The sequence below is a fragment of the Callithrix jacchus genome, chromosome 3 (genome assembly GCF_049354715.1).
Source record: "Callithrix jacchus isolate 240 chromosome 3, calJac240_pri, whole genome shotgun sequence".
Lineage (NCBI taxonomy): Eukaryota > Metazoa > Chordata > Mammalia > Primates > Cebidae > Callithrix > Callithrix jacchus.
The window spans coordinates 5927363-5942206 of NC_133504.1; the positions used below are offsets into that span (position 1 = coordinate 5927363).

Sequence of the window (14844 nt, forward strand, 5' to 3'; positions counted from 1 at the left end):
TGTCTCCCCCCTACCCAATGGGCTCGGCTCTATCATACCACATGACTTACTATTTCCTAATGGGTCATCTGCTTCTTGCCTCACTGTAACTGCACATCCTATACAGTTATTCTCTCTTGAGTCCTCCCTCCTGTGTCCCTCCCAATTCCAGCCACATAGAAAACTCTCTTACCCTTCAAGGTCCAACTCTGGCATTCCTTCCTCTGGAGACTTTCCTTGACACATCCCCAAGGAGAGTTGATTACTTCGTTCTTGTTAACACCGTCCCCGTTTCCTTTAGAAGGGGAAATAGAAAAAGAAAACACAAATGAAAGAAGAATGTAAAAAGAACCTCTTCTTAGAACAGGACCCAAACCAAAAGCAGAATTTTCTAGGACCATTTAGGATGGAGCCAGTGCCCCTTCCTTAGAATACTCCCTCTCAGCTATTCTCACCTCCACCTTGACAGCCACTTCTGAGAACTTCCCTGCTGGTCTCAGCAAAGAGTAGGATGTAGAAAAACTGCCCATTTCGGGCCGGGCGCGGTGGCTCAAGCCTGTAATCCCAGCACTTTGGGTGGATCAGGAGGTCAAGAGATCGAGACCATCCTGGTCAACATGGTGAAACCCCGTTTCTACTAAAAATACAAAAAATTAGCTGGGCATGGTGGTGCGTGCCTGTAATCCCAGCTACTCGGGAGGCTGAGGCAGGAGAATTGCCTGAACCCAGGAGGCGGAGGTTGCGGTGAGCCGAGATTGCACCATTGCACTCCAGCCTGGGTAACAAGAGCAAAACTCCATCTCAAAAAAAAAAAAGAAAAGAAAAACTGCCCATTTCATGTCTCTGCTTTCCAAGCTCTCTGCAAAGCCTTAAGAACTCATCAAGCCTGGGTGACAAATTGAGACCCTGTCTCAAAAAAAAAAAAAGAAAAAGAAAAGGACACGTCAGATATTATATGGATATTGTATAGATGCTGGCTACATCTAAATGATGCCAAAATGACCAGTGAAAAGGCAAAGGAAAAACTCAGCTGTTTAAATAAGCCAGCTCGTGAAGTCAGGTAAAAACAATTATTATGATTACGCGACACCTAATGAGTTGTCTGACATTTTTTTTCTGAATGGACCTCTGTGTGTGTGCATGTGTAGTCTGTACCACGCAGACAGAGCCAGCAACTGATGGAAGAAATGCGCTCTGCAGTGACACAGCCAGCCCCAAAGAGGCAAAAGCAACAGGAACATACGATGCTCAGCCCCTTGATAGTCCAGCGTAGATGGGGCACTGGGAAATATCTAGAACTAGAATAATGCTTATCCCCTGGGACTTTTATGTAATCCACCACAGTGGGCAAAGTAATGCCCCTCCTACCTATGTGACTGACACTCGCCCAGGCTGGTTCTCTTTGCTTACAGCTTTCTGCATCTCCTTTCCTTTTCTCTCTCAGTCCTAAAACTGCTTCCTGACGGACTGCCCTCTTAGAACTCCCTGCAGCTCTGTCCTCCCTGCCGGATACGACCCTATCATATGGGGCATTAAGTCCAAGACCCTTATTCTTGAGTTTTTAAAGCATTTCTTATTTCTCTTCCCTCATCCTTCCCCGTTCCTTTGGGAATCAGACATCCTAACACATTAACACCAGAAATACTTGAGTCCACACAGAGACTACCAGAGGATCCCAGTCAGACTCTCCTGCACCTTGGGAGGCCGAGGTGGAAGGACTGCTTGAACCCAGGAGTTCAAGACTAGCCTGGGCAACACAATTGAGACCCGATCTCTACGAAAAATAAATAAAATAAAAATTTTAAAGGACGTTAAGTAATTTGGCCAAACCCTCAGAGGCAGTAAGTAAATATTAATGCACTCGAAATTGCTAAATAATTGTAATGATGACGCTCGTTTTAATCGAAAGCACGGAGGCCGTGGTCTGACTGCTTTCGCTTCCAACAAAGTGCGCGGCTGCGCTCCAAGCCGAGATAAACAGGCGGACAGGTGTGACTTCCAGAGAGCCAGGGACGCTGCAACCCGAAGCCCCCGCGCCCGCCCGCCGCGGCCCGGAGGTCGCCCGGGCTGGCCCGGCTGCGGCTCCCGCGGGGCTGGCGCGGCCCTCGCTTCCAAAGTTGGAGCTCTCCGCGCGGGAGGGGGCGGGGAGGACCGCGGGGCGCTGACGTCACCCCCAGCGGGGATAAAGCGCCCCCGCCCGGGTCGGGGCCAGGACGCTGCCGGCGCGGGGACACTCGGAGCCCGGCGTCGGGCGGGAGGAAGGCGGCATGCCTCAGACGGTGGTGCTCCCGGGCCCTGCGCCCTGGGGCTTCCGGCTCTCCGGGGGCATCGACTTCAACCAGCCTCTGGTCATCACCAGGGTAGGTGCCGGCATTCTTGCTTTCGCCTGGAGCTGGGGTCTCCGGCGTCCGGGGGGGGCCCGAGGGCGGTCGGACGGACCCCCGGGCCTGGGCGCGCAGCCCCATCGAGTGGCCGCGGGGCGGCTCCGAGCTTTGACCAAGTCAGGGGCAAAGGTGTCCCGTCTGGTCCGACTTTCCGAGGAGAGTCCCTGCGCTCAGGGAAGGCGGGGCTGCCAGGCTCGAGGGCCTCCTCGCCCTCCACGCCCCATCTCCCTTGGGAGTGGCAGACCATGGGTCCCGGGTGGGAGACACGGGCACTGGCGCCGTCCGCCTTCCCTGGAGCCCGCGCGCATCTGAGCGTTTTCCAGTCCGGGTTAAACTTGAGCAGCGCGCTGTTCGCGGGCCCCGACCTGGGTTGGCCAAACTGGAGCCGCTCGCATCAGCCCCGACGGGGGAAATATTCCAAACGTGGACTCCTGAGTTTCCAGGCGTTTGGGCTCAGGAATCATCACCTCTAACTCCAGCTACAGAGAACACGTGGCAGGCAGTTTCGTTTGCCCGATGTAAAGTAAACCACTCAGCCTAAAAACGGAAAATAATGCTTTAATATCAAGGTCAAGCTTTACTCATTGTTCTCTGTTGTCTAATGAGAAAACAGGGTAAAAATGAAACTCCAGGGTTTCTCCCCTGTCGTAAAATTAATTCGAAAGCATCATTTGGTCTAGTTGATTTTTCTCTAACACAAATGTTTTTCTTCATAGAAAACGAACGTATTATTTCAGTTATCACACATAAAGTATTTAATACCTAAAGGTATAACTTTCAGAATTTTTTGTTTCTGAATATTACACGTTATTTGCTTGTATCCCTCTCATGACATATTTTATAAATGTATACCTTATAATCTGATTATCTGCTCACACAAATTTTGAACAAGGTCATACTTTTTAAAATTGTTTTATTTATATATGTCTATGAGATGTGGGTACCAACATCCTTTTAAAAATATGTTAAAACATGTATCATACAGATGCCTACAATGGAACGTTTCAAGCCTCGTTTTACATTTTTCAAAAACGTATAAACACATCTGACATGTGTTTTTATATGAAACATGAAAACTGTTCAACATACCCCAAAAAATGCTTCAGTGACTGGGCCAAGCAATTTCTATTATACATTTACCAAAGAAGACAATTTCCATTATATCTGCTAAGAAATATTTTTAGTTTCTGGAGTATAGTTTTTATTTAAATTGAATATGCTTTTGAATTCTAACACATAATAAATCACTTATATTAAATTCTAAGAAAATAATTTTGTCACAAAAATCTCTTAAGGTATGTATAAACAAAATAGTTTGCTATTACAATATAACATTGATATAATTAATCATATGCTTGAAATTTTGAGTTGTTGACATTATAAATGTTTATTTTAAAGTAGTACTTACAGTCTGGAGTTGGACTACAGTAGCTATTTGTAAATATATTTGATATAATGACAATTATTATTAGGAAAACCAATTCTATCTGGAACTTCTAACTCATAACTAATTTGTGTCACTCATTTTGACATTTGGTTCAATAACGGTTGATGACCAAATATGATTATTTCACTTGATCATGCCTTTTCTCTTCAATTAGTTTAATTCTGGGACAGCAGGTAAAACCAAATTATTTTTGTATCTCAAGTGTCCCCAAAGCCAGGTATATAGTAAATTCTTATTGAGTAAATAAGAATATTCATTCATTTATTAAGAACTTTTATGCTTTAGTGAACACCTAATTGAAAATATTTTCACTGAAATGATAAGAATACTGAAAATCGTTTAGAAAAAGAATAAAAGTATTATAGAAAAGTATTGCAGAAAAATAACCTTCAGTATTGTTGAATGGCGAATTATTGTAACACTGTTAACACTGACAGCATTTTGGAAGGTAGCGTGTGAGGTTGTTTGTTATTGTACTATTTTGCTTGTCAGGCATTGATGGGAGCCTTTCATAGCACAAACTCACTGAAATGTCACAATACTCAGGAGGGTGGCAGTAGTGACATCCCTTTTCCAGATGAGGAGAATGAGGCTTCAAAGGGTTCATTAACCCGCCAGTGATTGCAAGCAGTGGGGCAGGCTCTGAGGCTAGGTCTGCCTGCCTCCAAAGCCTGCACTCTGAAGCCCACACGGGAAAATGGACACTTGTTCTGATATTTCTAAAAAGGTGTTTGGGGCCATCCTATTCCTCACTGGCCCTATTGATTCTGTCTTCAAGATCTGCCACTTACCATTTTTTCGACCACTGTCCCTCCTCAAGATGTCCTAGCCCCACACGTAGACATTTGGTCCCTCCTCCAATTCACAGAGCATATTCTTACTGTCTCTGGAAAATGCCAAGTTGCTCCTTTCTCTCTCCTTCTTAAAAATCCTTCGGTGGCATCACTGGTTTGCAGAGAGTAGAATGCATGGCTGTGGCACAAGGTTCATGACTTCACCATCTTCTATCCCACTTAGTTTCTAACTTCATTGCTTTCTTCCCCTTCCTCCACACGGAAAGCGTTCTGGACTTCTCCCCTGGCACGTCTTTCCTCCCGATACCATTTTTCCCCAGGTTTCCTCTCCCCACACCATGCCACCGTCCTCTGTGCCTGCGGAAACCCGTTCAAATGCCTCTCCCAAGCCTTCTTTCAGTAACAGCCATCTCATCCATTTGATTCCTGTAGTCTTCAGCCTCTGTAACCTCTCCTTATGTCTCGCCTGTACCAGACGTTTCACTATGTCTGTATCCCACCAGATTGCACGTTCCCCAAAGGCAGGAACTTTGTAATTTGGGGGCCATTCAGTGCTTCACACAGTATCTAGTAGATCTTATGTGTTGTAGACTAAATATAGACACACTGTGAATGATTGACTAGATTGTTCACTTTTTACATAACATTATTATAAATAGGTACAGAATGTGTTCTCAAAAATATTTCGCAAAAGGTTAAGTGAGAATTGTTTTATTGTTACCTGATTTGTCGCTTTGGTTGGTTGTTGGTTTTTTTTGTTTTTTTTTTTTTTTTGAGACGGAGTTTCGCTCTTGTTACCCAGGCTGGAGTGCAATGGCGCGATCTCGGCTCACCGCAACCTCCGCCTCCTGGGTTCAGGCAATTCTCCTGCCTCAGCCTCCCGAGTTTTTTTTGAGACGGAGTCTCACTCTGTCACCCAGGCTGTAGTCTTACTCTGCCACCCAGGCTGAGCACAGTGGCGTGATCTCATCTCATTACAACCTCTACCTCCTGAATTGAAGCAGTTCTCCTGCCTGAGCCTTCCAAGCAGCTGGGACTACTACACCTGCCACCACACCCAGCTAATTTTTGTTTTTGTTTTTGTTTTTGTTTTTAGTAGAAATGGGATTTTACCATGTTGGCCAGGCTGTTCTCAAACTCCTGACCTCAGATGATCCGCCCGCCTCAACCTCCCAAAATGTTGGGATTACAGGTGTGAGCCACCACGCCCGGCCGATTTGTCATTTTTAAATAAGTTGTTATTAATATACAAAGAATTGAAATACCAATGTCTACACTTAAAGCCACAACAAGTCCCATAAATGAGATGTGTTTAATCGAGTCCCCCATTAAATCAATTTTCACCCTCCTACAAGCATACCCTTCACTCTCCGCCTCACACTGTACAAATACAGACGACAGCAACACTCCTCGACAGTGGGGCTCCAGCCAGAGTTTGTAGGAGAGTGACAAACAGAACTGTCTCCATCAATTGAAATTACACTCACCAAATTAGGACACAGGGTCCTCACCCCCATAATTGTTTACAATCCAAATAATCAGCCAGATGAATCTTTGTATTATAAAAAATCAAAAGTAAGGTAAATCAAACAGCAGACATTCTCAAAAAAAAATTTGCACCGGTTGTGATGAACACAATTTTTAGGAAAGCAGTTTCTAGCAGTAAGTGTGATAGACCTTGTGCAACATCAAATTTAAGTTGTGGGTGTTCAGTTTAGGGGAGGGAGTTATTTCAAACACCATATATAACTGGCCTAAGCATTTCACAGAAGAATTTCAAGGTTCACTTCTTTTCTAAAGAGTCTCTCTAGGTTCTTTTGGACCATCTGAAAGCTAGATCTATTCTCCCACAGACAAATTACATATCATTTGCTTTGACAAGATTCCAACATGAAATATGGTAATTTCCTCTTATCCACGGGGGACACATTCCGGACCTCAGTGGTTGCCTGAAGCCTGGATTAGTGAAACTAGGTAATCACTAAGACTACCAAGTGATTGACAGGTGAAGAGCAGAGCCTAGACCATGTGGATACACGGACAAAGGAGGGATTCATGACCAGGCGGGACAGAGTAAGACTTCATCACGCTACTCAGCACAGCGTGCAGTGTAACACTCAGGAACTGTTTATTTCTGAAATATTCCCACTACAGTTTGCAGGCTGCAGCTGACCTCGGACAACTGAAACTGCAGAAAACAAAACCATAAACAAGGGGAGACCAGTGGACAGTGCAAGCTTCCTCTGTGTACTTGATAGAAAGTGATCGTCTGCATCTGATGCCAGTGTGTCTTTTCTCACGAAATTTCTCTTCCCCCTTCATTCCTCCCTCCTTCCTTCCTATCTAGAACACACCCAAGATCAAGATTATTAAAACTGAGAGTGCTACATGAGCTTAGGTACCAATACAGAAAATGCTAGTGTGTTCCTAATTTTTGCAAGCTTTAAGATAGAAAAGTATATGACTTTAAACTACATTTGAAATTTAAACTTTTAGAAAGGACTGTTTGCCATCAAATGCAGTTCTTCTCCAGGGTAAAACAAATGTAGTGGAAAGGTTGACATAAATAAAAACCTATCCAGTTTGTTCTAACAAAGGCCATGTCTACGTGGAAGCACTGCTTCATGTGCTCATAACTCATACATCCCACATATATCTATTACGTGCAGAATGTCAGAATATCTTGTATGTAAAAGGCACTGTGGGGGTATAATTGTGGCTTAGATGGGCTTCTAACCCCTGAGAAGCTAATATATCTGCAGAAAAGAAGGAACATGTATAGAAACTGCCATCACACAACCTGTCCAGAATTCCACAGAAAAGTATAGCCAAAGAGCTAGGAGGTGTGGAAGGAAACATTACCCTCGGGAGAGGCGATGCAAGACGATGGAAGATTCTCAGCTTCAGAGCCAGGCAGACCCAGCTGGGAATTTCAGGCTTTCCCAGGATGTGGGACCCTGACCAAGTTTCTTATCCTTTCTGAGCACCCATTTTCTCCTTTTGAAAGAGATAACTGCTTTGTAAGATTGTCTTAAGAATTAAGTGAGATAATAGTTCTCAATACAGCGATGGTTGTCAGCCCTGGCAGCATATTAAAGCCACCTGTACTGAGGGAATGTATGATCTTCCTGGGTCCACAGGGGCGAGCAGTTTCAAGGGCAAGAACTTAGCACCAGGCCTTTTTCCTCCCCTCTCCATCCCGGGATTGGAGGTGTTTGTTTAAATTTTCGTGGGCACGGGAAAATAATGTCACTCCAGCAGAAGCTTAAAGGAACTCCTCTCATAGGTCAAAGGGCTTGGAGCAGGAGGGAATTCCTCCCAGGACAAAAGTCCCTGTCCCCCACCTCCGGGTGGACTTTCCCCTCTGGGGTCCCCTTCTGCTCAGCGTGGAAGCTGCTTTCTCTGTCCCGGACTCCATCTTTCTGGATTCTCTCTCCCAGTGTGAGAGGAGCTTTCAGTCCCTGAATTTCCCCCTCTGGGAACCCTTCTCTCTCAGTGTGATAGCAGCCGTTCTTTCTCCTCACTCGGGGTGAGCTAGCTGTTTCTCTCTCCCCGCTTCTCCTTTTTTTTTTCTCTCTCTCTGTCTAAATAAATCACTTTCTGCAAAAACTCTCTGGGGTCCGATATTTTCTTGCAAGCGCACCGAGCCGGGCATGGTCCCCTCCCCCATTCTTTGGTGAGTGAGGGACCCAGAGCCTGGAGCCCACCGGGGAGCGAGCTGAGCGCTCCCCTGCACCCCAAAACCCGCAACAGTATGACTTCTGAACATACCCATGCCCAGCTGCGTGCCGAGATTCTGCCGTAACTGCTGTAGAGTGTAGCTCTAGAACCGTCTTTGGCGGCCAGGTGCTGCAGGGCTGCAGACGCCGAGGAGGCGCACGGAATTTATTTGCTAGGGCTGGAGAGTGATGAACAGTGGGGCTTCTCATGATTTCCATCCATGCCTGCAGTGCAGAGCTTCAGTGTGGACTTGTCCTGCTCCGTAACTATTTCCATCATTTTATTAACGTCAACATCCTATCAGGACCGTATCTTGGACTTGCCCTACGTCTCCACATAAATAGGACTTCAGAGATGCTTTATCTGTGTTTTCAGTTAGCTTTTTTTCCCAAGAGACCCAAGTAATCTAGTTTGATAGGAATAACAGGAATCATCTGAGAGGTTTGTTAAAAACACAAATTCCGGCCTGGCGCAGTGGCTCACGCCTGTAATCCCAGCACGTTGGGAGGCTGAGGCGGGTGGATCACGAGGTCAAGAGATCGAGACCATCCTGGTCAACTTGGTGAAACCCCGTCTCTACTAAAAATACAAAAAATTAGCTGGGCATGGTGGCGCGTGCCTGTAATCCCAGCTACTCAGGAGGCTGAGGCAGGAGAATGGCCTGTACCCAGGAGGCGGAGGTTGCGGTGAGCCGAGATCACGCCATTGCACTCCAGCCTGGGTAACAAGAGCGAAACTCCGTCTCAAAAAAAAAAAAAAAACCCACAAATTCCCTGGCTCCTCTGCCGCAGATTCTGTTCCGGATTCGAACATCCGGAGTAGAACTGCAGTCTTATCTTCAGCACGGACCCCAGGTGATTCTTATAACCACACAAGTTTGAAATCGTGGTGTTAAGTGATCTCTCTGGTACTTTTTATATTTGAGACCCTAGTGAACCTAAATACTAAATAACCCGCTGAAAAACTCTATGTCTCTAAGCTCTCTCATCTCCTGATTGGGGAAAACGGTAATAAACTGCATTCTAATGCAAAGTAATGAGGAAAGAATACAATTCTGCAATAAAGTAAAATAGAAAGTAATGCAGGGAAATAACAGACTTTTCATGATTAAACAGATCATTTAGCTTACTACACTCAGGCCAATTTAGCAGCCATTTTCTGATCACTGGCCTATCTGAACTTGAAAACAAGGAAGAAGTAGAGCCATCATGTTTTCTCCTCTCTATCCCTCTCTCTACTTCCTTTCTTTCATCAACTCCCTCCTTAGAGGTCTCAGAACAGCACCAACCAGGTTGAATACAAAATGAGAAGTGGGATCTGGCCATCACTATCAACCCCTGTCCTATCTGACTTCTGAAAGAGCTGGTGACATCGCCGTGGCTGTTTTTAGCTCAGCAGGAAGCTGCAGGTTAGACACCTCGTCTCTGAAAGCCAGAGCCAGTTTTCCTCGTCCAGCCTGTCTTAGAGGGCTGTAATGGTCAAAGGTGTGGGAAGGAGCTTTGCAAATGTAACATTTTGCATAAGTATGATATTATTTACCATTAATATTATTAGTACATTTAAATAATATTCAGTATCTAAGATATTCAACTTGGATATCCAGTAGCTATTCATTATCTAAGTCCAACATCGGGGTATAGCTCTAGATATCAATAGCTGTTGGACTTAGATAATGAACTTAGATATTGAAAAGCTACTGTTCAGATGTCTGTTTAAAATTAGTATAGACACTACAGAAACAAACTTCCGCTTATCCTACCTCACACTCATCCTAACCAGAGCTAAAAAAAAAAAAAAAAAAGACGTTTCTAAATCAAAATTGAGTATTACGTAACAAATCTATTTAGGTATATTGGAAAAGCTAAATCAAGGCTCTAAAAGCAAATACATTGAGATACACTTTCTGTGTGTTTTTTGGGTTTCTTTGTTTCTTTGTTTTGGTGAGAGGAGGAGGTCTCCCTCTGTTGCCCAGGCTGGAGTGCAGTGGTGCAGTCACAGCTCAGTGCAGTCTCAAACTCCTAGGCTCAAGCAGTCCTCCCACCTCAGTCTCTTGAGCAGCTGGGACTACAGGTGTGCACCACTACGCCTAGCTTTTTTTTTTTAATATTTTTTGTAGAGGCAGGGTTTTGCTATTTTGCCCAGGCTGGCCTTAAACTCCTGGCCTCAAACAATCCTCCCACCTCAGCCTCGCAAAGCACTGGGATTACAGGCATAAGCCATCACATGTGGCCCTGTGTTTTAATTCAAAGAAAGTTATTCTAGTCTTAGACATTTAAAAATAGAAAATACTGATTTTAACAAATTATATCTAGAAAAAACTAAAAGTTTTAGATAATTTTTATCCCCAAGTCACTTTGGGGATGGAAACGTTTGTTCTTCTAACAGTTCTGGGTCTGAGAATGTTTCTAAATGGAAAACAGCTAGGAAATGCCTCCCAAAGGCTAAGAGGTAATAATCCCCAGTTGTCTTACCCAGCTTCTATTAACTGTTCTACTGGAAAATCAATGTGATAGCTACAGTGAGATTATCACAGAAATAAAGTGAGTACAGTAAACATTTTAGTAATGAGACAAGATCCAGGACACACGAGAACTTATTATTTTAGCAATTTTATTTATTTAGACAAACTTGTGTCTTCCTTCAAAGCACAATTAAATACGGGAGAGGTAGGTAAGAGCCAGGTGAGGGCTAGGCAGAGGTGTATGGGATTTACCCGGAAGAACTGGGAGTGGGTATACTGATCAAAAGAATCAGCCTTTCACTGACTATTCAACAGTGATAATTACAAATTTTTTGTTTTTAGATATTTTTAAATATGGAAAACCCTATTTTTCCCATATTCCCTATCCATAAGTTTCATTTTATTTCTGCCCCTGAAGAAAACCATGTAGACAACATAAAACTGGATCTCACTTTTTCATCTAGTTTGAGAGTCTCTGGTGTAAACAGACAATTTACATTTAATGTAATTACTAATATGGGTTAATTAAAATCTGTCTTGTTAGTTGTCTTGTGTTTGTTTCATCTGTCCTTCATTCATGGAGAAGAGACCATGAGTGAACAAAAACTTCTTTGGTGTCTGTGGTTTCCAGTTCTATACACTCATGATACCTCAAGCTGGATCTTTAGCAATTCATTGATAATTTTACCTTAATTCTTCAAAACTCCTAGATCGGGGGCCCCGTCCTTCTCCACGCTCTGCTCCATGCAGGTGAGCGGGCCTGTGCTCATATCTTGTCTTTGCTTGAAAACACCTGTCTTTCCTTAGATTTTCAGTTTATTGCCCTGTGACTTCAGGTCTCTGAAGCGTTCAGAAGAAGTTACAATTTTGCGTATTATCTGGCCTCTTCTTGTCAGTCTCTACAGGTTTCTAAACAAAGTGCAATAGACTGGGTGGCTTATAAATAATGGAAATTTATTTCTCACACTTCTGGAGACTGGAATTCCAAGGTCAGGCTACCAGCATGGTTGGGTTCTGGTGAGGAACCTCTTCTGGGTTGCAGACAGCTCACTTATTGTTTCTTCCTTACTAGAGGAAAGAGAGCTGAGAGCTCTCTCTGAGGCCTTTTTAAATAAGGGCACTAATCCCATTCGTGAGGGCTCCTCACTTCTGACCTCATCACTTCCCAAAAGTCCCTCCTTCAAATACCATCACATTATGGTTAGGATTTCAACACTGAATTCTGGGGGAACACAAGCATTCAGTCCATTGCATGCCTCTTCAGTGAATTTTAAAGATGATGAAGAATCGGGATTGCTGTATTTGGATTGAAAGTAGTCTATATATTTGGATTAAAAGAGAGTAACAGATACAATGATATGAAATGTAGTTAGTAAGAAACAAAATTACTCAACATGATGCGAAAATAGACCTAACTCAATTGACCAACTAAGAGTTCTCTTAAGTTAGATTCGCAGGTTTTTTTGCCCAGTGAAACATTAAACATGCTGCCAGGCTCAAGTACAAATGTCAGGCACAAAACTCAAGATATTGCAGGATGTTGGTTCTTAAACAGTGCTATGATTTCTTCCAGATTACAGCAGGAAGCAAGGCGGCAGCTGCCAACCTGTGTCCTGGAGATGTCATCCTGGCTATCGACGGCTTTGGGACAGAGTCCATGACTCATGCTGACGCACAGGACAGAATCAAAGCAGCAGCTCACCAGCTGTGTCTCAGAATTGACAGGTGCTCCTTCATCAACCGTGCTTAAATCTGATCTGTTTTGCAGGACAGCCTGAGCCAGAACTATAATTAGCTTCATCCGCCCAGCAACGGGTGCCACAGACCTAGTATTTTGGCTGGTTTTTTACATATCAGCTACTTAATTCTTTACCAAAGTCAGTCAGTCTAGAAGTTGTTGACAAATCATTTCTAAAAAGGATTCTCTGGAATGTTGGAGTAATAAGAGGCTGATAGAATTGTTTCCAGTGACAACTCAGTTAATTAACTATGAAAACACTGAACAGCACCACATAAACACTGAACAGCACCACTAGCCATATCACTGTTCTCAGTGTGGTAGAGAATGAAATGGAATGTAGAGATTCTCCTACAAGAATCTCTTGACTTGCCCAAGTGTAATTATATTAAAAATTGGTTGCTAAAATTCGGTCTGCCATTGGCTGTTTTGTACGGAATTCAGCCCAGAAGAATGTTACAGGTGTGAGAGTACATACGCATGTGGGCATGTTAAATGCTGAGACATTTCTGACCCCACCCCCCAAAAAACTAAGAAATTGAGCCTGATCTCTTGCCATCAGATCCCTGACCTGAAACTGAACTGTGATAATAATCTGTCATAGTGGTTGTTAGTGTGCGTTTATGCTGTTATTGTATTCACAGTTTTCCCTGTGGAGTACAGAAGGATCAATCAATCCACCAATCTGCTGTTTCATGGGGTGAAATAGATTCTTTGACTCTCTGTGCGTAACCTGTGTTCATGCCAAGCACACAGTCCCTCAGGAGCCACAAGGTCCCAGGCAGATGCATGAGAAGGGTTGGATGAAGCACATTTCCTTGATGCCGGTAGCAAATCCACCTGGCAGATGACTCACTGTCTTCTGCAGTGGCCTCAGTAGGACTGGAAGGAAATCTAGGGAGCGTGCCCTGTGGCCATCTGCAGAGCACGCCTGCAGAGAGAGTCTCCCTCTCCTGTGTCCCACGTGCCTTGCAGGTCTCCTTCCTCCAGAAACTGCACAGTGTAATCCAGCTCATTTTTATCTAGTCTAGAGTCTCCAAAAGGACATTAAAAATGTAAGACTTCGGCCAGGAGTGCGGTCTCACACCTGTAATCCTGGCACTTTGGGAGGCCAAAGTGAGTGGATCACTTGAGGCCAGGAGTTCAAGACCAGCCTGGCCAGTGGTGAAACCCCAACTCTACTAAGAATACAAAAATTAGCCGGGCATAGTGGTGAACGCCTGTAATCCCAGCTACTTGAGAAGCTGAGGCGAGAGAATCGCTTGAACCCAGGAGGAGGAGGTTGCAGTGAGCTGAGACTGCACCACTGCACTCCAGCCTGGGCGACAGAGGGAGACTCCATCTCAAAAAAAAAAAAAAAAAAAGTAAGATTAATTATATGGGAAAATAATAACAAGGAAAAAAGTTTGTTTTTGCATAAGTTAGTGAGGGTTGCTAGTGTTTTCACAAACATAATGGAAAATTAAAGTATACTAAAACTCAAAGTACCCTTAGAACTTGAAGTTTACCAATTTTATTTTATTTTCAGGGCAGAAACTCGCTTATGGTCTCCGCAAGTATCTGAAGAAGGGAAAGCCCATCCTTTCAAAATCAACTTAGAATCAGAACCACAGGTATGAATTTCAGAGCAAATGATATACATTGTATTTCCTCCTAAGTCAAGGGGACGTCCATGGAAAGGAAGAGACACTTAGAAAGACTGGAACAGCCACTGATGAAGCCGTGGTCTGTCACTCCTCTCTGGGATTAATTTATCCATGTTTTCTTACATCAACAACAAAAAGGGTTCCTATGTGAGCATCCTGCTGAAAGACAAAATGTGCTCCCATCAGAAAGAATTTGGCTGAATCGACAGAGTCCACTTACTATTTTTTCATTTCTTATGATGGACTTCTGTCAAATGACCACGAGGTAATCTAAGGAGTTTAAGTTGTTAAAACAAAGCAAGGCAAAAACAAGGTCTATCATTTGAAACAGGTGTCTCCAATCTAACAGTTACTGGGAATTTCCCTCCTTGGAGGTCTTCACCCAGATCTCGTTTTACGTACTTCTTTAATTCTCATTTCTGAGATTCTATAATTAAATTTACTCTGAGGAAAAAGTGTTGCCTCATGTGATCATGGTCGTGGTCATATTCTGCTAGTACAGCTGAATTATAAAAGATAAAAGATTTTCCCAGGAGGCAGCTGTAATCAACTAAATTAATCTAATTATCTGATGCTGATCTATGTCTATTTTCAAAAGGTCCAAAAAACCTGAAATTAAACAAATCTGAATTGTGATGTACTGAGAAATCTAATTAAGAAACGTATTTTATGACC

General features: G+C 43.7%; 1 protein-coding gene across 3 annotated transcripts in view; it reads left to right on the forward strand.

Annotated features, from left to right (window-relative positions):
• The first annotated feature begins 2189 nt into the window (after window positions 1-2189).
• The window catches only part of PDLIM3 (PDZ and LIM domain 3), a 34394-nt gene continuing 21739 nt past the window's right edge, over window positions 2190-14844 (forward strand). For all 3 annotated transcript variants that reach the window (XM_002745171.5, XM_002745170.4, XM_003732394.5), the window contains exons 1-3: window positions 2190-2339; window positions 12359-12510; window positions 14052-14136. In XM_002745171.5, the coding sequence (XP_002745217.1) occupies window positions 2247-2339; window positions 12359-12510; window positions 14052-14136 (330 nt within the window). In that variant the 5' untranslated portion in view covers window positions 2190-2246. The remainder of the gene's footprint in view (window positions 2340-12358; window positions 12511-14051; window positions 14137-14844) is intronic.